General features: G+C 45.1%; 2 protein-coding genes across 6 annotated transcripts in view; one reads left to right on the top strand and one right to left on the bottom strand.

Annotated features, from left to right (window-relative positions):
- The window catches only part of ARSG (arylsulfatase G), a 133,624-nt gene that overhangs the window by 104,742 nt on the left and 7,940 nt on the right, over positions 1-20,942 (bottom strand). The gene's annotated exons all lie outside the window — the stretch shown is intronic.
- On the top strand, positions 1,735-19,649 carry SLC16A6 (solute carrier family 16 member 6). Of its 3 annotated transcripts, none has more exons than XM_049858728.1 (6): positions 1,735-1,930; positions 8,844-9,082; positions 12,271-12,414; positions 13,833-13,961; positions 16,526-17,341; positions 18,585-19,649. In XM_049858728.1, exons 2-6 carry the CDS (start codon positions 8,851-8,853, stop codon positions 18,833-18,835), a joined length of 1,572 nt encoding a protein of 523 aa, XP_049714685.1. In that variant the 5' UTR covers positions 1,735-1,930; positions 8,844-8,850; the 3' UTR covers positions 18,836-19,649. The 3 variants fall into 3 exon arrangements, with proteins under 3 accessions (XP_049714685.1, XP_049714687.1, XP_049714686.1); XM_049858729.1 differs by lacking the exon at positions 1,735-1,930 and adding an exon at positions 2,013-2,333; XM_049858730.1 differs by lacking the exon at positions 13,833-13,961.

Raw genomic sequence — 20,942 nt, 5'->3', positions numbered from 1 at the left:
GAGCTGCCCCATAGGGTTTCCAAGGCTATAATCTTTACAGAAGCAGACTGCCACATCTTTCTCCCAGGGAGCAGCTGGTGGGTTCCTACCACTGACCTTTCAGTTAGCAGACCAGTGCTTAACCACTGCACCACCCACCCACTGTCATCAAGTCAATTCAACTCATAGCAACCCTATAGGGTTTCTGAGGCTGTAAATCTCTTCAGAAGCAGACTGCCACATCTTTCTCTCGCTGAGCCACTGGTGGTTTCCAACTACTGACCTTTTGGTTAGCAGTCCCTCACTTTAAACACTGTCATTAACCCAGCGGACCCTATCGTAAAATAGCGAGAAATCAGGCTCCTCCCGGTGGTGGCCCTCCGTGCACACACTCCCAAACTAGGCTCTTTTGAGTTACTGACATCCCAAGGACATTCCCCCGAATCCCAACGAAGAGAGCAGCCGGTGCCAACCGCCTGTGAGGGAATGCAGAGAAAAAGGCTTTGCTTTGGAACAGGCCTCACAGTGGCCCTGGGTGTGACGTGGAGGCCAGGAAGCCAAGCCTACGCCCTCGCGGGCTCTGAAATGCCTGGGATCTAACACTGCTTTGTGCCCACGACAGGTCGTAACTGTGGCTTCCTGTGCATCACCTGCTTAGTTCACAGGGACGCTGGGGTAGGGGACTTCGGGATGAGGGCCACGTAGTCCCCAAACCTCCGGGTCCCGCATGAGGCGGCTAGCTGCCTCAGGGTAGGGCAGCCATGCACCTGTGTGGAAGTGGCCTCCTGGCTGGAAGGGAGGGTGCGCGTGCGCCCCGGCCCGGGATGCTGACTCAGCCCGGCGGCTCACATCCCTCTCGCGAAACGCGGATGCTATAGCTGCTGCCTGCTGCTGCTGCAAAGTGAGGGGAGAGCACAAGGCACCCGTAGCAGCCCGGCCGCTCGCTCCCTAGGGCCCTCTGCAACACACCCGCCTCCCTCCCCCGGAAGGGTGCGCGAGTTGACGAAATTGAGGGAAGTGGGCACTGGAGGAGGAACTCAGGGTCCGTGGCGCCGCGCGCGCAGCTCACACCCAAACTGGAAGGAACCTGTTCTGCCCAGGGCGAGCGCGGAGCCGGCGGAGCCGCCGCAGCCGCGAGCAGTGCGCGGGGCCAGCCCCGGCGCGCGCACGCCCTCTAACCCCCAAATCCTCAGGGCTGGGCGGTGGGCGCGCCAGGGGGCTGCGGGTGCGGGGCAGCCCGGGGGACCCGCGCGCGCGCCCAACCTGGAGTACCCAGAGGAAGGGTGGCGGGCGCACCCGAACTCCCCCGCAAGCCCGCGCTCCCCATTTGCATTGCAGCACAGCGCCTGGTTGGTCGGGCCCCTTGCGCACAACGGTGCCCGGGGGCTCTGGGGGGACGCCGTGCCAAGGACCCCGGCGGCCCTGGTGGAGGCAGCCCCATGGGATCCCGGGGACGCGGATGCCGTTACCTTCTGTGACCCCCAGCCCGGGCCGCAGACAGGCGTGCGCGCGCGCGGCGCGGCCCCGGTCCACGTGGGCGGGCGCGCGCGCGCCAGGCCAGCCCCCTCCGCGGCGCTCTGCGCTCGCAGCACATGGTCGGCGGCGGCGCGCCCCCGAGGCCGGCGGAGACCGGCTACAGCCGGTATAGGATAAGAGATAGACAGCGACGCGGGGCCGGGGCGCGGGCAGCAGCACGCACGGCCCGGGCGCAGGCGGGCGGGGGGCGGGGGGAGGGTGTGGCGGGGGTGCCCGAGGCGAGGGGCCGGGGCCGGGGCGCAGCGGACCCTGCGCGCTGGGCTCACCGGCCGAGACCAACTTGTGATAGGCTTGGGCCCACGCCCTAAGGGGTTAAACGCGTTCTCATGTTACCCAGCGGCTTATAAGGAGGGGGAGGCCAAGCCTCCGCCTTATTGGGAGCCTTTTGGGGTTTATTCTCTTCCCTTCTAACTTGGTGAGTTGGTTTTATTATTTTACACGTTCAAAAGTTTGATTGTGGGGTGTGGGTTTTTTTTTTTTTTAATCTGTGTTGGGAGCTTTTTGGGGGGGGAGCGGAGGAAATCACTTAACATCTTAACATTTCGGAGAGGTTATTCCGAAAAATATTCTCTGACAGTTGGGAATGCTCAAGGCCACCAAGATGACGCGCTCTCCGGTGTGGATAGCCGAGAGTTGGCAGTCTGGGGCCCGGGTAGTTTGGGGCCGGGAAGTCCATAAATAAAGGGCAGGCTTTTGGGTGCCTCCAGCCCTGGGTTAGGTACTCCGGGCCGCCAGACGAGGTGCGAGCGGCGGGCTTGGCCCCTACGAGGATTTCCCGCATGAAGTTGCCGGCGCGTCACAAGAGCGAAATGTCAGAGGTACCTTCCCCAGGCTCGCGCGCGCACAGCGGGCGGCCACTGTGAGGCAGCGCGAGGGAAAGTGGGGCTCCCTGTCTCCTCGGTCCCCATGCTCCCCGGGGCAGCCCAGATGAACCCCCCGGGGGAAGGCCGGGATTTCCCTGCAGAGTGCCCGTCCTACACCTTGACCATCAGAGCTGTCAGCCGCTGACGGCTGGTCCCGCGCAACTTCCAAGGTTCCCGGGGCTGCCAGCCGCAAGAAAGCGCCGGTGTAGGCGAGCAGTTCTGTAGCGAGGGAGGGTGGGTCTGTAGAGGAAATGGGCTGTTTCCTTCTGGGATGTTGTTTTTCTCTAACTACCCCCAACAGACAGGTGATAGAACTTTGTTAGATGGCATGTAAAATGTCACCCAACACGGGGGGCGTCAGCCTTAGAAAGAGCTGCCCGGAGCTAACTGGGTTAGACCAATCAGAACTTGTCAACCTGGAAGCCAGTGCCGGCTCTTTCTCGCAGGAGGCGGCTTCTACCCTGGGAGTGAGATTTCTCAGGAATCTTACGGTTTTTGCAAATCATATAAGACGGGTGTCTCGTTTGCAAAAAAAAAAAAAAAAGAAGCCAAGTGCTTGTCCTGAAATCTCTGCAAGTGATGCATCGGCTCATGTCCAAAGCAGCATTTTATAACATTTTTTGTGTCAAAAACACATCCTCCCCAGGCTTAAGGGCCAGTGCAGCCAAGTGGTAAAGCTCCTGCTCTCCTCAGGAGTGCCACTAACCCTAAGCTTGCTCTCTGTGGTGCCCACAACGGGCTCTCCTCTGGAGCTCCTGAGAAGGACCCTTAAATATAGGAGTTCAGGTTTCAACGTCATGGTCTTGTAAAATGGGCGAATCGGTGGTATCAAATGATTCAGAGCTGCTCTGGCTGCAGTTCAGGGCAGGTTAGGGATTTTTTTTTTTTTTAATAGAGAATTCAAATGAACTTCACCCAAATACTGCCTGGCTTTGATGACCTGGGCCGGAAACAACTTGTCCGAAGCTGTTCTCCAGGCTCCGCCTTTAAGAAGAACTGAGATTCACAGTACTTTTGCGGAGGCTCTGTCTCCCCCACCCCCGGCCCCCTTAGCCTTTGCCCTTTCTATCCAAAGCTTGCATTTTGAATTTTGTTCTGAGCTGTTTCTGGACTAACATATCTCTTTGGTCTATAATAATCTGATATTTTGCATTTTTCATGCCTTCAAAACCAAAAAACCAAACCCATTGCTATCCAACCTATAACAATTCACAGGAACCCTGTAGGACAGAGCAGAACTACCCCATAGGGTTTCCAAGTCTGTAACCTTTATGGAAGCAGACTGCCACATCTTTCTCCTGCACGGCTGGTGGGTTCACACTACCAACCTTTAGGCTAGTAGCCAAGTGCTAAACCATTGTGCCACCAGGGCTCCGTTATGCTTTCAGTTCAAATCTTTTCTCAACAAATCTCATCACATTGAAACTCTGAGGTAGAGCAGATTTCTAAGCCTTGACAAAATACATTTATCTAAGGTGATGGTTTAAGCAATCAAATGGTAATAGAAAGTAATACAGTTTGCCCAACGCATTGTCATTCAGCTTCTCTCTGAAGAACATTGGGCCGAAGGGAAGATAGCTGCTAGGAACCCTCGTTCAGAATTGTGGATTTTAGAGCTGGAAGACCTGAGAGACAGCTTTATCTAATTCCCTTGTTTTACAGAGGATGAAACTGAGGGATTAAGTGCTTTCAAGCCAGTTAGTTGTAAAACACATTCAACAAATATTGCCTGGGGGTCTCATGAAAACAAAGTCTTGGACCTTGCCTTCTAAAGACTTGAGCGAGTTGAAAAGGATGAGAGGCAAGTAGAACAAGTCAGTGTTGAAGGATTGTAAATTCTTAGGGAGGAGATCAGAGATCTTCAGAGTCTAGTTCTAACCCCTCAGTTACCAGTAGAGGACACTGAAAATGAAGGGTGAAGCCATTCGCCCAAGACACAGGGTCATTCAACTTGCCCCACCAGTTAGATCCCCACACAGGAAACTCATACTTCTTACCATCAGATTAATCCAGGCGCCCGTAAAGTCGAAGTGGGACAGATAACTTCCATGTTCTGGAATTCCTAGAGGCTTCCAAGCAGCTGGAGCCTTGGTGGCGCAGTGGTTAAGAGCTACGGCTGCTAACGGCAATTCTAATCCACCAGGCACTCCTTGGAAATCCCATGGGATAGTTCCACTCTGTCCTACAGGAAACCCTGGTAGTGTAGTGGCTAAGTGCTACGTCTGCTAACCGAAGGATCGGCAGTTCAAATCCACCAGGCGCTCCTTAGAAACTCTGTGGGGCGGTTCTACTCTGTCCTATAGGGTTGCTATGAGTCGGAATCGACTCGATGGCACTGGGTTTGGTTTTTTGGTTCCAAGCAACTGAGTTCAAAATTCAAAATTACTTGCTTTGTTTGCAGAGGCAGATGGGTTTAAGCCAATTGGCCTTCTGAATGAATGGCAGAAAGAACAGGAGCCAGGAAAGGATTTATTCTGCAACCAGGGACTTCCTTGTTTTGTGACTGGTTTTACAGGGTAGGGCTGTGTGTTGCTTCAGGAGTATCCCAAGACTCCTACTCTGCTTAAACCAAAAAAAAAAAAAAAAAACCAAATCCACTGCCGTTGAGTCGATTCCGGCTCATAGCAACCCTATAGGACAGAGTAGAACTGCCCCATAGAGTTTCCAAGGAGCGCCTGGCGGATTGGAACTGCCGACCTTTTGGTTAGCAGCTGTAGCACTTAACCACTGTGCTACCAGGGTTTCCCCCACTCTGCTTAGTAAATGTTTATCGAGCCCATATTATATACCGAACGCTATGCCAGGCACTGGGTCTGGAAAGAGCTGGTGCCTGCCCTATAGGGTCATGTATTTGAAAGGCAGAAGTTATTGTCTAGTAAGTTTTAAGAACCAGTTTATTCTGTTATTCTGTATTTATCAGATAATATACATCTGTAATATTTTATATTTCTTATAGAAAGTATTTCTTGTTTCCAAAGCTAAACATAATAGGATATAGGATGCTTTAGGGTGATGAAGGCATAAACCTGGAGCATCAGCTTTCCTTTATGATGATCCCAGTAGTAAGACAGCTTCTGCCCTCCAAAAACCAGAGAGTGTGGGTGAAAAGTTATATTTGGATCGATCTCCCGTAGAGTAATGCAGATGTAAAACAAAGTTTAAAAAAAAAGTTAAAGGAATCAGTCACTCAAAAGGGGCCCAGAAAGTGGAGCTAACAGAAGTCGAGCTGTCAGAAGTCTGCCATCTTCTCATGGGCCTATCAGGGATCGTATCTAACGAGTGTCCAGCTCCTTTACACCCACATTTGCAAGAATTATACAGCATTTGCACGTTCTTGGTAGCTCAGGTTGCTTGGGCCATCAAGTTTGGCCGTAGGAATCAACCAATTAATAGAACCAATAACCAGTTGCCATTGAGTCAATTCCAATTCATGGCGACCCTGTGTGTGTCAGAGCGGAACTGTGCTCCACAGGCTTTTCAGTGGCTGGGTTTTTGGAAGTAGATCAGCAGGCCTTTTTTCTGAAGCACCTCTAGGTGGACTTGACCCTCCAATCCTTTGGTTAGCAGGCTATCACGTTAACCATTTGTACCACCCAGGAACTCCTGGCTAACAGAACTCGGTGCTACAAACGAAAGTGTCCATAAAGTTGGATGGAACTTTAAAGATTATCTTATCCAGCCTCCTTCGTTGACTAGTGAGGAACTCAGGCCCAGGGAGGTAAAGTCACTTTGCCAAGGTCACACAGTTGAGAGGCAAAACAGTTCACAGACCTCTTTATACCTAGAGATCAAGATGGTTTTATATTTTAAAATTGTTTTCTCACCATCTCATCTCCATATAAAACACTTCCCTCTCGGCCCTTTAAAATACTGACCTGCAGGCTGATACAACAGTACCTGGGAGGCAAAAAATCTAATTCTGGACCATTTTGGACAAGTCACTTCTCTTCTCTGGGGCTCGGTAGCCTCGTTTTACAAACAGGAATTGAACAAGACGTTAGAGCAGACATTCCCTTTCGGCTTTAACATTCTGTAATTCTAACTCCATTCTGTGGCTATGGTTTGATCCTAACCGGCCACTGTGCAAGTGCAAACAACTGTTCAGAACAGAAGCAAGGTGAAAAATCAGCCTGACATAAAAAATAGCAATCCAGTACTACTGATCTAAATGCAGTCCAACAAAAAGATTCTGTGTCTTGATCCTGCAGTGATTTTAGGCTAGAGAGAGAGTCAGCTTATCTCTTTGAGACCCTTATCAATTTTACCCCAATATATTTTTATTCAAGTGGGTCCTGAGCTCTCCATTAAAACTTGAGGACCCTATGGGCACCCTCTGGGATAGAACAGTCATGCCCATATGGTCTTGTACTTAACACACTTCATCCTGACTACTTGTCAGGAATGTGCTGAACCCTAGAAGGCTGGGGCTGAATCATCTTAAATATGATAGGTTCAGTCCTGAGGTGCTTTATTATTTATCATCAGCAAATATTCAAGTCCAGGAGGCAGAGACCAACTGTCTTTTCACTGTAATATCCCCAGTCCTGCCATAGGGCTGGCACCTAATAGGTACTTTGTTGAATGTATCATTAAAAGCTGTGTGCAGGGTACTATAGGGAATACAGAGATGTAGGCCCCAGACTTTGTTTTCCAGGAGCATACAATTTAATTAAGGAAATAAGAGGTATGCGTAAAAGTAGATGATACCCCATCTTTAAATGATACCTGCCCCATGAAGGAGAGAGCGCCTTAGGTTGAGTTGGTTGGAGGCAGCATTATGGAGGGAGGATTTGATGGAGCTAAGGAGCCCTGGTGGTGCAACGGTTAAGTGCTCGGAACTAAGTGGAAGATTGTCAGTTCACAGCCACCCAACAGCTCTGCGGAAGAAAGACCTGGTGATCTCGCATAAAGATTACCCCTAAACCTGTTGCTGTCGAGTCGATTCCAACTCATAGCGACTTTATAAGACAGAGTAGAACTGCCCCCATGAGGTTCCCAAAGCTGTAATCTTTAGGGTAGCAGATCGCCACATCTTTCTCTTGTGGAGTGGCTGATGGGTTCAAGCCAATGGGCTAACCATTCCTTTCCCCAGAACAACAATAACATGCCAGCTATAGAGCAGGCCACCAGGTGGGGAAAGGGCAGGCCAAAGCACGCTTGTTAGAAACTAGAGGGTGAGGTGGGCGAGTCAGGTCTGAGGCCAAGGAGAAATAGGGCTACAAAGATAGGTTGGGATCCAATTATGAAGGACATCGAAAGTCCCACTAATTAGTAGAGTCTATCCTTCAGCAAGAGGGAAGGCATTGAAAAAAACCTGAGCAGAAAAATGTCATGACAGTGCAGCATTTCAAAAAGATTCACCGTGCTAAACACACAGCCAGTTCAGAAGCCCTTAAAAGGCCTCAAAAGGAAAAGCTCAAACTAATGGCCTGATTTGTTAATTAGAATCCATTGAGTTGATTTCGACTCCTAGTGACCCCATGTGACAGAGCAGAACTGCCCCATAGTCTTCTAGATCTTTCTCCGTCATATCTGCTGCGTGGATTCGAACCGCCAACCTTTTGATTAACAGCCAAGTGCTTAATGGTTGCGCTACCAGGCCTCCCCAGTGGCCTGATAAAGGAATGAAATATGTCCCTAAAGGCTAAGGACCCAACAGCTGCAGGCCAGCCACCACCACTTCCCCTCCCCTCCACATCCCAGGATTAAACATGATTCTGAAGCCAACACTGGGTATTACTGAGTTTTTTGTTTTTGTTCTTTTGTGTTCCGAATCTTAAAACTGTAGTGTGGTTTTCACTCCTCCAGCCACAGCTACCTCATCCTGAGAGTGATTTTTGAAAGGCTGATGAAGGCAGGAGGGAGGTTATTGGAACCTCAGTGGCTGGAGGGCAGGCTCCTGGCTCCCATCTTAAATCAGTTGCTTTCCAGGTCAGGAACACTGATGACAAACTATTTATTCTCTTGCTGCTCCGTCTACATCTTGAACTATTTTACTGTCCTTCACACCTTTTCATTTACTCTCAAGCTTGACACATCAACATATTTCAAAATGCAGAGGCCTCTGCAGCAGAGACCATGAGCTTCTAAAAGCATCTTGTTGGTGTGTGCCCTCAAGTTGGTTGCAACTCATAAGAAAAAAACAAAACAAAAACCCACTGCCATCGAGTTGATTCTCAATCATAGCAACCCTAGGGTTTCCTAGGCTGTAAATCTTTACAGAAGCAGACTGCCACACCTTTCTCCTGCAGAAGGCTGGTAGGTTCGAACCACCAACCTTGCAGTTAGCAGCTGAGTGTCTTAACTATTGTGCCACCAAGGTTCCTTTGAGTAAATGTTAAGGGACATGATTTAAATATTCAACAACATAAGAAATTTGGTAAGTAGTTCATATCTGTTATTTTGCTAAAGTGTGTTAGAATCATCAGCTCTCATGCGATTGCTGATTTTTTTTTTTTTTTTCAGATTAAGAATGACCCAAAAGAAATCAAAGCTTTGTTCCAGAGCCAATGTTTATACTCAAGTGCCTGATGGAGGATGGGGCTGGGCAGTAGCTGTTTCTTTTTTCTTCGTCGAAGTCTTTACCTATGGCATCATCAAATCGTTTGGTGTTTTCTTTAACGACTTAATGGACAGTTTTGATGAATCAAATAGCAAGATCTCATGGATAGTATCAATATGTGTGTTTGTCCTAACATTTACAGGTTAGTGCATCTTTCAGCTTAAACACAATATAAGCTTAAGCCCCTTTGACTTTGCCTATGTACATAAAGGTTTATGATGTGTTTCCTTATATGACTTGTAGTCCCTTTCTAGCCTCAAGTAATACGGTTTTTTGGTGGGGAGGGGTGGGAAGAAACAAGAGGCACTGACGAAAAAGTCTTATTTGCCAGCCTTACCTGCCTTCAATTTAACACATGTATATAAACACCTACTGTACGGAAACCCTGGTGGCATAGTGGTTAAGAGCTATGGCTGCCAACCAGAAGGCTGGCAATTTGAATCCACCAGGCACTCCTTGGAAATTCTATGGGGCAGTTTACTCTGTCCTGTAGGGTTGCTATGAGTTGGAATCAACTCGATGGCAGCAGGTTTCATTTTTTCTTTTCTGGTTTTGTATGCATAGTCTTAAGATACTATAGATTACTGTAAGGATAGCTGTCAACCCTAGTTCTGTGGGGATGTAATCATTTTCTAAAGTATAGGGCATACTAGTCCCTGGTGTCATAAAAACATGGTTAGGAAAGCAGGTTGGAAATATGTAAATGTGGACCATGAAGAGGAAAAATGGGGTATATAACAGGACATAACATAAAATTACAAATATTGCCCGGAGGTGACACTCTGAGTTCCTTAAAGGGCTTTACTGATTAACCATTTTGCAATACTTCCACACCCAACAGGATAAAATAAAATAGGGTTTTTAGGATAATGTCATACAGGCCTAATTGGAACACGCGTTCTAGGTCACCTGTCGGTTCATCTGTCTGTCGGCAGCCATGCTGACAGTTTTCTGAGAGAACAACAAGGCTGCCGAACTTACCTCAGAAAGTTAACCAGCTGATCTTAAACACCCTTAACTTTATCCTAACATCCTGTCACAGAACTATTATCTCTGAAGTTAAGTAAAATAAAAACCAAACCCATTGCTGCAAAGTCGATTGCAACTCCTAGCAATCCTATAGGACAGAGTTAGAACTACCCTGAGGGGTTTCAAGGATTGACTGATGGATTTGAATTGCTGACCTTTTGATTAGCAGCTGAGCTCTTAACCAGTGCATCACTAGTTAGTTTTCAGCCATATAGTACCTTAAAGAAGCAGCTCCATCGGTTTTTACCTATTGGGTAAGGTAGGAATTTCTTGTATTTCTCCTAATTACTGCCTCCTATGCTTCATGGAAACCCTGGTGGCGTAGTGGTTAAGTGCTATGGCTGCTAACCTAAAGGTCAGCAGTTCAAATCCACCAGGTGCTCCTTGGAAACTCTATGGGGCAGTTCTACTCTGTCCTATAGGGTCGCTATGAGTTGGAATTGACTCAACGGCAACGGGTTTGGTTTTCAGGTTTATGAGCTTCATGGAATAGCTCCTATGTCCAGTTTAATTGAATATTGTGGTTGTTAGCTGCCATCCAGTTGGCCCTTGAATCATGGAGATGCCAAGCACAGTGGAATGAAATCCTCCGGGGTCCTGTGCCATCCCTGTGATCGGTTGCAGATCGGACCACTGTGATCCTTAGGGTTTTCATTGGCTGATTTTTGTAAGTAGATCAGTAGGCCTTTCTTTCTTGTCTGTCTTAGTCTAGAAGCTCCACTGAAACCTATTGGGCATCATAGCAACATGCAAGCCTCCACTGACAGGCAGAACTCTGCAGAAGGTGCATTGGCGGGGAATCAAACCCGGGTCTCCCGCATGGAAGGCAAGAATTCTACCACCGAACCACCACTGCCCTCCATTTTGAGTATTAAAATATTTAATTTTTAAGTTGTGGAATGTTTGCCTTCTCAGAAAGAATTTAAATAACCTAGAACTAGCATTTCCCATCTGGTAATCTAAATAAAAAGAAAATCCAAAAGCTTAAGTTTTAGCTCTTTTATAACCGAAGATAACAATGTAGTCAATGAGAAGGTTCTGTTTAATACTGTTTAATTGTTTTAGAAGTCATATTCCAGTAGCTAATGCTTTAAACCAACCTACTGCCTAAAAATCATAATAGTTTTATTATGAGCTATATATTCAATATGAGTTTGCATTCTACTAACAAACGTAATAGTATGTGTGGACAACCCCAGCAAAATTGAATCCTTTTTTTTTTTTCTCGCTTCACATATGGGTCACCCTGAGTCAGAATCAACTCCAGTGGAATGAACTCTACCCAGCATGTTCTCTGTTTGCCCCAGCTCTCAGTTCGCCACATGTTGGCTTAAGTAACCAGAAAACTATTTTTCCAGATTAAAATGTACTAGGCATAATAGGGGGCATAATAGGAGGTCCAGTGGAAGAATTCTCGCCTTCTATGGGGGAGACTCGGGTTTGACTCCCAGACAGTGCACCTCATGTGCAGCCACCACCCATCTGTCCCTGGAGGTTTGCATGCTGCTATGATGCTGAACAGGATTCAGTGGAGCTTCCAGACTAAGAGGGACTAGGAAGAAAGGCCTGGAGATCTACTTCTGAAAACCAGCCAGTGAAAACCCTATGGATCACAGTGGTCCAATCTGGAACTGATCGTGGGGATGGTGCAGGACCCCGCAGCATTCTGTCATTCATGGGGTCAGCCACCATGTGTCGGGGGCCTAGTCAATGACAGCTAACAATAACAAAGCATTATAGAGTCTAGAGCTAAGCTAAAAAAGCTAAGCAGAGAATAATTCATCAGCCATCTTAACATATATGTGCCATAGCTCTTCTTTAGGTATAACTGAGAAGTGACCGTGTTCGTTTTCAGAAGTTTCAGATGAAGCTAAGCTAGAGTGTGACCCTAAATGGAGCTTTTCAAAAAGAACTCAAAGCAATGAGTATAGAAGGAAAACAATTCAAGCAGTTGTTTTTGCTTCATAGTAAATACAATTGTTACCACAGCATAACATAAATTAAATGCATACTTAATTTTGCAGGCACTGCTTGGTAAGTCAAAATCTTTCATCTAAAAAGATAGATAAAAGTTTTACACAATTACTCTGGCTTTTTCTTTAAGGAACCTGGAGAATTTTATCCAATTTGAACAAATACTAAAATAATAATTCCTCAACCGACTTAAATAACCATTGCATATAATTTACGGTAGATTTTACATTGTCTCTCCATGTCGAAGACTTGAAAGAAGAGATTTTATTGCCGCTAACGCTGAAGCCTTTATGAGTTAAAATATTGCTTTATGTTCTTTTAATCCAGCTCCTCTCAGCACAGTCCTGAGCAACCGTTTTGGACACCGGCTGGTGGTGATGGTTGGAGGGCTGCTTGTCACCACAGGAATGGTGATGGCCTCCTTTTCACAAGCCGTTTACCATATGTACATCACAGTGGGGATCATCTCTGGTAAGTGTTTCTCCTTAACTCAAAAGTTCTCTACATACTTAGTTTCTGGGTTTGAAGAACAAGGAAGAAGAAGGAGGCAATTAAACACTTGTCCAGACTGAAGTTCCTGAGTGGCGTAAATGCTTAAGCGCTCAACTACTAGCCCAAAGGTTGATGGTTTGAACCCACCCAGAAGCGCCTTGGAAGACAGGCCTGGTGATCTACTTCCAAAAGGCCACAGCCTTGAAAATCCTATGGACCAGTTCTCCTCCACACACATGGGGTCACCATGAGTCAGAATCGACTTGATGGCAACTAACGGCAACAACCCCCGGATTGTATTTCTCTTTTATTTTTTTCCTCTAAAATGAATAATGTTTCACATCATGGCTTTTGAACTGGGTTATATGGACTCCAGGGAATATGGGAACCTATTCTCAAGTGCCCAGGAGTTTTCATTTGATTTTTTAATTCACCAATGATAACTTCCCTTTTGCTTTATTTTATAACCAAAAGACATCATCTTACAACCAAAACCTTGAATTTCTTTAGCCAGTATTTCCCTAATCAAGGGTCTGAAGATCTCAGGCTGTAGGGGAGGGTATAGTGCGCTGAACTTATTCTTGGGGGTCTGAGAAGCCTTTTTCCCTTTAAAAGGCATCCATACACTACTCACAGATGGTAGATACAGATACATAGACAGTTAAGATTTGCACTTAAAATTTTTCATATATTTTCTCAAATATCAAAAGACTTATTTCTTTCCAAGTAGGAGTCTTACACAAAAAGTATATTCAATAATTGTTGTGTTCATTGTGAATTATATAAATCTGAAAAAGAAACGCAGAATTTTAGAAAAAGCCAGAAAACATTTTTTCTACTCTCGTTTGGTAACTTAAACCAAAACCAAACCAAACTCGTTGCTGCCGAGTCAATTCCAACTCACAGCGACCCTTTAAGACAGAGTAGAACTGCCCCATAGGGTTTCCAAGGAGCAGCTGGTGGATTTGAGTTGTCGACCGTTTTGGTTAAAAGCTGAACTCTTACCACTGTGCCACCAGGGCTCCTTGGTCACTTAAGGGTCACTTGGCAAAAATGAGGGAAACCCTCAGTGAGATGGATTGACACAATACCAACAGTCATGAAGATGGCACAGGCCTAGGCAACCTTCTGTTATACCACGCCAACGTTCTGGTTGCTATGAATGGAGCCGACGCAACCGCAACTAACAGCAACATGCACCCCAAAACAACAGTTACGGCTTCTCCAGGCCTTTAGTGGAAGTTGTTTTTTCTCTGCTACATCACCTTTCTCCGGAATGAATTATATGGCTGACAGAGCTTATTTTAAAAAGCAGAAACAGAAAACCCAGACCTTGGAATGCATCCTTCTAGCATGAGTGTGTCGTTCTCACCGCTTGTTTTTACTTGCTTTCACAGGTTTGGGATACTGCTTTAGCTTTCTGCCAACTGTCACCATTCTGTCACAGTACTTTGACAGAAGGCGCTCCGTGGTTACTGCAGTTGCTTCTACGGGAGAATGTTTTGCTGTGTTTGCTTTTGCACCAGGTATATGGACCGCAGTAGTCTACATATCCATGTGGAATAGGGGAAGCCACTCAGTTATTCTTGCCGTGCTAACTTTTGCCAATGGTCAGCTAATGGACGATTTTAACTGTATGTCTCATTAAAGGTTAATGAGCCCTGGTGGTGCAATGGTTAAGCGACCAGCTGCTAACTGACAAGGTTGATGGTTCAAACCTACCCAATGGCTCTGCAGAAGAAAGAGCCATAATCCCATAAAGATTACAGCCTAGGAAGCCCTATGGGGCAGCTCTACTCTGTCCTGTAGGGTCACTATGAGTTGGAATCAACTCAACAGCACCAAACAACAATGAAAGGTTTTTGGCCTTCTGTTTTCCAGAACATTTCTAGGATATATCCTCCCTAACCGTGTAGTGGTTAAGAGCTCAGCTGTTAATCAAAAGGTCGGCAGTTCGAATCCACCAGCTGCTCCTTGGAAACCCTATGAGGCCATTCTACTCTATCCTATAGGTCGCTATGAGTCGGAATTGACAGCAACCAGTCTGAGTTTTTTTGGAACTCCCATTTTAGAAAATCAAACCATTTTAATAATAGTCTACCCATATGTAATACTTGTTGCCATCGAATTACACTCTACCAAGGAGTAGACAGACCACCCTGGAGACCCAGTGCCTTTTGTACCCTGCCCTTTCCTGATGAGTGTGCCAGTGGACTGCATCTTGTCCTAAGGAGATACGTGTACACATGTTAGGCGTGACATGTCATAATGTCTGCAGCTTTTTATATGGTTTGGAACAATATGTGTGTTAATAAACATAAAACCCCAACTCCTTGCCGCCGAGTCGATTCCAACTGATAGTGATCCTATAAGACAGAATAGAACTGCCCGCATTGGGTTTCCAAGGATCAACTGGTGGATTCCAACTGCCCACCTTTTGGTTAGCAGCCGTGGCTCTTAACCATTGTGCCACCAGGGCTCCAATGAATATATAGAGACAGTGTATATAGAGAGACAGGCATATAGACAGACAGAGACTGAGGAGAATGTTCATTGTTGAATTTTGGTGACGGGTGGGCATATCGGTGTCATTCTTTCTGCTTTCCTGGCAGTTTGAAATTTTTCAAAAGAAAATGTTGAGGGGAGAGAGACTAGGTGGACTGTGAGTGCCCTCAAGGGAGAGACTGGTCTTGACCAGCTTTGTTCCCCTGGCACTTGGCACAGGACCTGGCACCCAGTAGGCACTCAAGAAGTGTTGAGCAGAGAAAGAAAAAGTAAACTGATTATTGCCAGATGAGTATGAGGCACTTTGCAATACCCAAGAAAACCAAGGGCAAATAACCTTACATTAGACATAGGGTGGGAGTCACCTATTAGCAGATATCTTGCAAGTCTATGTTTTCCATTGTAATGCGGGGAGCAAGAGCTGTGAGCAAAACAGGCTACAAAAGTAACTTGTGCCTCAGCCAAGGGATGGGGCCTCTTTTCCTGCTAAACCTATAGTCTGGTCAATCGAGTTATTCTGTCATACTGGACTGTTAGCGCTCAGAGAGTCAGAAGATAGTACCATGAAATTATAATGAATACTTAATCTTCTGGGATGATGAAGAAGATACTTTAAGATCTTGTGGGGCCTACACTGTCCCATTGTAACTATGGAGCTTATGCTCCCTCTGGCCCTATCCTTGGAGCCCTGGTGGCACAGTGCTTAAGAGCTCGGCTGCTAACCGAAAGGTCACAGTTCGAATCCACCAGCCATTCCTTGGAAACCCTAAAGGACAGTTCTACTCTGTCCTACACGGGTGGCTGTGAGTCAGAGTCAACTGGAAGGCAACAAGTATTTTTTTGTTTGTTTGTGTTTTGGTTTAGCCATATCCTCAGTCTCACATGTCGGTGTCCAGCCCACCCTCCAGGCTGCCTCTCATCATCAGCCTAGGTTCCAACTTAATGGCAGGAGGGAGAACTCAGGTAGTTAAACACATACCACCAGGTAGAAACTGGAGAATCATTTAATTCTGGGATAATCATATGAGTTTTTAGATTCTTAGTCCATTTTTTAAATTTAATCCATTACTCCTAAGGATTGAATAACTGGGTGTATAATGATACAGATCAGAGATCCACAAACTGTTTTTGTAAATGACCAGATAGTAAATATTTTAGGTTTTGTGGATTATATGGTCTCTGTCACAGCTACTCTGCTGTTAGGGCACGAGAGCAGCCATAGACCATGCAAGTGAATAAAAGTTGCTGGGTTCCAATCAAACTTTATTAAAAACAGGCCGTGGGCCGAATTTGGCCTTCGAGCTGCAGTTTGCTGAACGCTGATGTGGCTCACAAACATAATTCGCTTCTTGTGCCTCTACTTGGCAAAATGTACCCTCCAAAACTCTTTCTGAGCCCTGGGGTGTAAATTTTTGTTTTGTAGATAATAATCGTTACGTACATTTTCTCCTTATGGATTCAGAAACGTAGAATTTAGGATGGCACAGGTTGACTACATTCACACTGCTGAATAAACTTACCTGCTGGATCCCCAGTCCATTGCTGACCTTAGGTTTTATTTCTCCTTCGCTCCCGCCTATTCAAGCAATCACGGCTCTGAAGGAGAGCATCGGCTGGAGAAACAGCCTCCTCTTTGTGGGCCTGCTACAGTTAAACATTGTCGTCTGTGGGTCGCTGCTAAGACCGATTATTATCAGAGCGCCAGGGTCACCAAAAACCACCACCCAGGAAAATCGGAAAGAAGTGCAATATATGCTTGAAAATGAGAAAACACGCACCTCAATCGACTCCATTGACTCAGGAGTAGAACTAACTACCTCACCTAAAAATGTGCCTAGTCAGATGAACGTGGAACTGGAGCCCAAGGCTGACATACAACAGAACCTGGTGAACACCAACTCCAGGCAAAGCTGTAAGAAAGTCCCGCTATTAGACTTCTCGATTCTGAAAGAGAAAAGTTTTATTTGTTATGCATTATTTGGTCTGTTTGCTACACTGGGATTCTTTGCACCTCCCTTGTACATTATTCCTTTGGGCATCAGTCTGGGCATCGATCAGGATCGCTCTGCTTTCTTATTATCAGCAATGGCAATTGCTGAAGTTTTTGGAAGAATCGGAGCTGGCTTGGTCCTCAACAAAGAGCCCATTCGGAAGATCTACATTGAGCTCATCTGTGTCATCTTATTGACTGTGTCTCTGTTCGCCTTTACTTTTGCTACTGAATTCTGGGGACTTATGTCCTGTAGCATATTTTTTGGTTTTATGGTGGGAACAGTAGGAGGTACCCACATTCCACTGCTGGCTGAAGAGGATGTAGTGGGTATTGAGAGGATGTCTTCTGCAGCTGGAGTCTATGTCTTCATTCAGAGCATATCAGGACTGGCTGGACCACCCCTTGCAGGTAATTTAAATCCATGAAATACAAACCCTTGTCTACTCTCCCGTTACTGGTTGTGCTAGCGTCCTGTCCCAGCCTAATAACAAATCTACTGATTTATATATGAATTTTTAGAACTGGTAGGGAGAAAGGCATCGGTGGTTCAGTGGTAGAATCCTCACCTTCCAGGAGGGAGGCCTGGGTTTGATTCCTGCCAGTGGACCTCATGCATAGCCACCGCCCATCTGTCTTAAAGCTTCTGTGTGCCTGTGATACTGAAAGGTTTCAGCAGAGTTTCTAAACTAAGATAGACTAGGAAGAAAGGCCTCATGGTCTCCTTGTGAAAATCAGTTGATAAAAACCCTATGGAATACAATAATCTGATCTCTAAACCATCACGGGGATAGTGCAGGACTGGGCAACGTTTCATTCCATCGTGCATTGGGTCACCACAATTTGGTGGCTGACTTGATGGCAGCTAACACAACAACAGAAATTAGAGATTACATGAGCCAACCCTCTTGGTTTAAATATGAGGAAACTGAAGCCAAAGATTTAAGCCAAAGGTCGTAGGATAAATTAGTGACCAAGTCAGGATTAAAACCCATGTCTTCAGTCTAAGCTGCCCCACGCTCTTTCTACCATCTTGCCTTGCCTAATGTTAGAGGGGAACCCATGGATTTATAACCTTAGAACCCATGACCATGGAATAACGGAAGTATGGGGCTTCTGTAAGTCAGCTGCCCTTCTTAAGGAAGGTGTTAGGGAACTGAGCACATAGCAGCCCTCAGCACATACGTAATTGATTACTATAGACTATTTCCTTGTAGGAGGGACGTAAGTAGGATTCAGATCCTAGATCTGAAATAGGTCCTTAAAGTTATTGTGATTAGAAGTCTTAACTCCATGTTAAAAGATACCTGGAGTGAGCACAAATGAAAATAAATAGCTTTTTCCTTACTTCAGAACATTACATTTTTAAAAAAGCATGCATCTCACTGTCCTGTGTGCTAGCTTCTCTACTATGACATGTTAGCAACTTAATTTTCTGAGGTGCTGAGTATTTTGTATACTTGCGTAATTTATTTTTTTTCTCACCAGGCTAGAAAAGATTCTTACCATCGACACCTTTTTTTTTTCTTTAGAAAAAGAAAATAAAACAAAGAAGGCAAAGAAACTGAGAAGTTTGTGAATGATGGGAGGCTGAGTAAGAAGGGGTTTGTGTTCAGTAGGTCAGTTGTTAACAAATGCTCCTACTTCCTCCCAGGTCTGCTGGTGGACCAAAGCAAAATATACAGCAGAGCCTTCTACTCCTGTGCTGCAGGGATGACCATGGCAGCCATGTGCCTCGCACTTGTGAGACCCTGTAAAAAGGGACTGTGCCAGCGGCGGCATTCAGAGGAAACAAAGGCAGAGATTCATCACAGAAAAGCTTTACAGGACATCCCTGAAGACTTCCTTGAAATGGATCTTGGAAAAAATGAGCATCGAGTTCATATGCAAACAGAGCCTGTATGACTTGCTTTCCTGTAACATCAGCTGCCATGTTGGCTGGTGAAGGGTGGGGAGTGGAGGGTGGCGTGGGAGGGAGCAGGGAAGGAGAGGAGCTAACCACTCTACTCCACTATCAAAATACATTTTCAAGGGAAAGTCTATGTGAACAGCACTATCAACATCCTTTTTTCCTTTTTAAGTTTGCCTTTTTGCTTATTTTTCAAAGCCAAAACAAAAACAACCAAACACTCTTCCATGTATAAATCTGGCTCTATTCAGTAGCAGTACAAAAATACACACAGAAGGACTCTTTGGTTCACGTTCTGGTTTTAAAATAGTGATATGAATTGGTAAAGTGGTTTAAGAATTCTCACAGGTGATCAACTACTATCTTATAAAATGCCGTCTAGCCCAGGTCACCGAAATGAAATTGGCCGTTCCAAAACAATCGTAAGATCATTTTTTTTAATGGCTAATTTTCAAAAATATACATTTTTAAATATCCCTTGGCAAACACTGAAGTTGCCATTTGAAAATTATGGCCTCTTCGTTTTCCAAATACTTCATGGACATGAAACACGGTTTAAGACCAAACGTTTGCCTAATGAACAGAAATTCAAGAAATCTGTAGAACTTGAACTTCATAAATGTGAAGATGACCACTTTTTTTATGGCCAGTCATTACCACAAGTATTTCAATACAGAATACACAGAGTGGCGTTCAAAAATGTGTTTCCTGTTGCTTTAATTATTCAGCAATATGTGATTATAGTACCTTTAATTTAAACCACTATTTATTATTAAGTTATTCTAGGATGAGTAATCAAAAGATGTAAAATCTGAGACATAATCAGCATTTTTACCTCCTTTCTGCAATCCTTTAAATGCCTCAAAGAATACTTCTACTCTTGTAAAGTTACTCTCATAAAAGGGCCAAGTTCGAATGATTCTTCTATTTGATTAAAGGCAACGTGTGCTATTTAAAGGGGGCAAGAATGAATAGCAAGTCGCCTTAGCTTTTTAAAGTAATTTTATTTCATCACCTGAGAACACTTGAGGATCTTCTTTGATCAGAACCGTATTTCATTGAATTGTTGAAGCATTTCCGATTTTAAAAAAATGAGAAATGTTTCAACAATTCTGATCAAAGGAGATCCTCAAGTGTTCTTTAAAAACATCAAACTGTTAAAGCATTTCTATATTTCACATGGGGTAGCAGAGACATTTATTTTACCATCGTGCGCTAGAAGTTCCGATTCCATCTTACAGCAGACGTCACGTGACTGTACTAAGCTGCCATAGGTATTGGTCGTTGGGTTTTTTTGGAGTTACACTACATGTATAGTCTTTCTCGTTTTAACATTTTTTTGTAAAGAGGGCAAATTTAAGGAGAACAGGTGGGCTACTTGCTGATTTCTCCTCTCACCCTACAGTTGTGGTTAGTGCTCGCTGCCTGTCTTTATTCATCTTCACTGTTACTTTGTGACAACTCAGGGGGAAAAAAATAACAGCCTAGTTTGGTTACAGGTATTTCTCTGCACTGAAATGAAAGTGACATAGTTCATCACCACCCGCTACATTTTGTACAGCATTTTATCAGCCATAGAAATAGGACAATCTGTAAGACTCTGGGGGGCGAGGGGGGAGATGACAAAGTGTCAGGAACACACAGGCACACCTAAAGCACGGTGGATGTAGCAATTCTTCTGTCACTGCTTGAGAAGGACTTTGAGCTCGTGGCAGTTCTGCAGACTTACATGACTTCAGCACTTTACAACATGTTTTTTTTACTATGAATGTTCAAATACAATTTAATATTTATAACTGATTTTTGAGGGATCTGCTCTATGTCCATTCTGTTAACTGCATGGAAAAAACCAAAACGTATGCCAATTTCAGTATGCCAGTAATCCAGGTTTTACATGTTGGGAAGAAAACAAAAAACAGGATAGCTGATTTGTTCTGTGTTAGTGACTTTCTGGTACTTGTAGATTCGCAATAAACTTATGGCTTTTTTATTTAAAGAGACTGATTTCTTCTGCTATAAAGTTGGTTTTTGTTTTTGTTTTAACTGAATTATAATCTTATCAACATTCATTGTTTGGTCCAGTAAAAGTTAAAAGAAGTTCAA

This window comes from Elephas maximus, chromosome 19 (assembly GCF_024166365.1).
Source record: "Elephas maximus indicus isolate mEleMax1 chromosome 19, mEleMax1 primary haplotype, whole genome shotgun sequence".
Classification (NCBI taxonomy): domain Eukaryota; kingdom Metazoa; phylum Chordata; class Mammalia; order Proboscidea; family Elephantidae; genus Elephas; species Elephas maximus.
The sequence above is the reverse complement of the archived record's forward strand: the minus strand, read 5'-3'. Positions and strand labels throughout refer to the sequence as shown.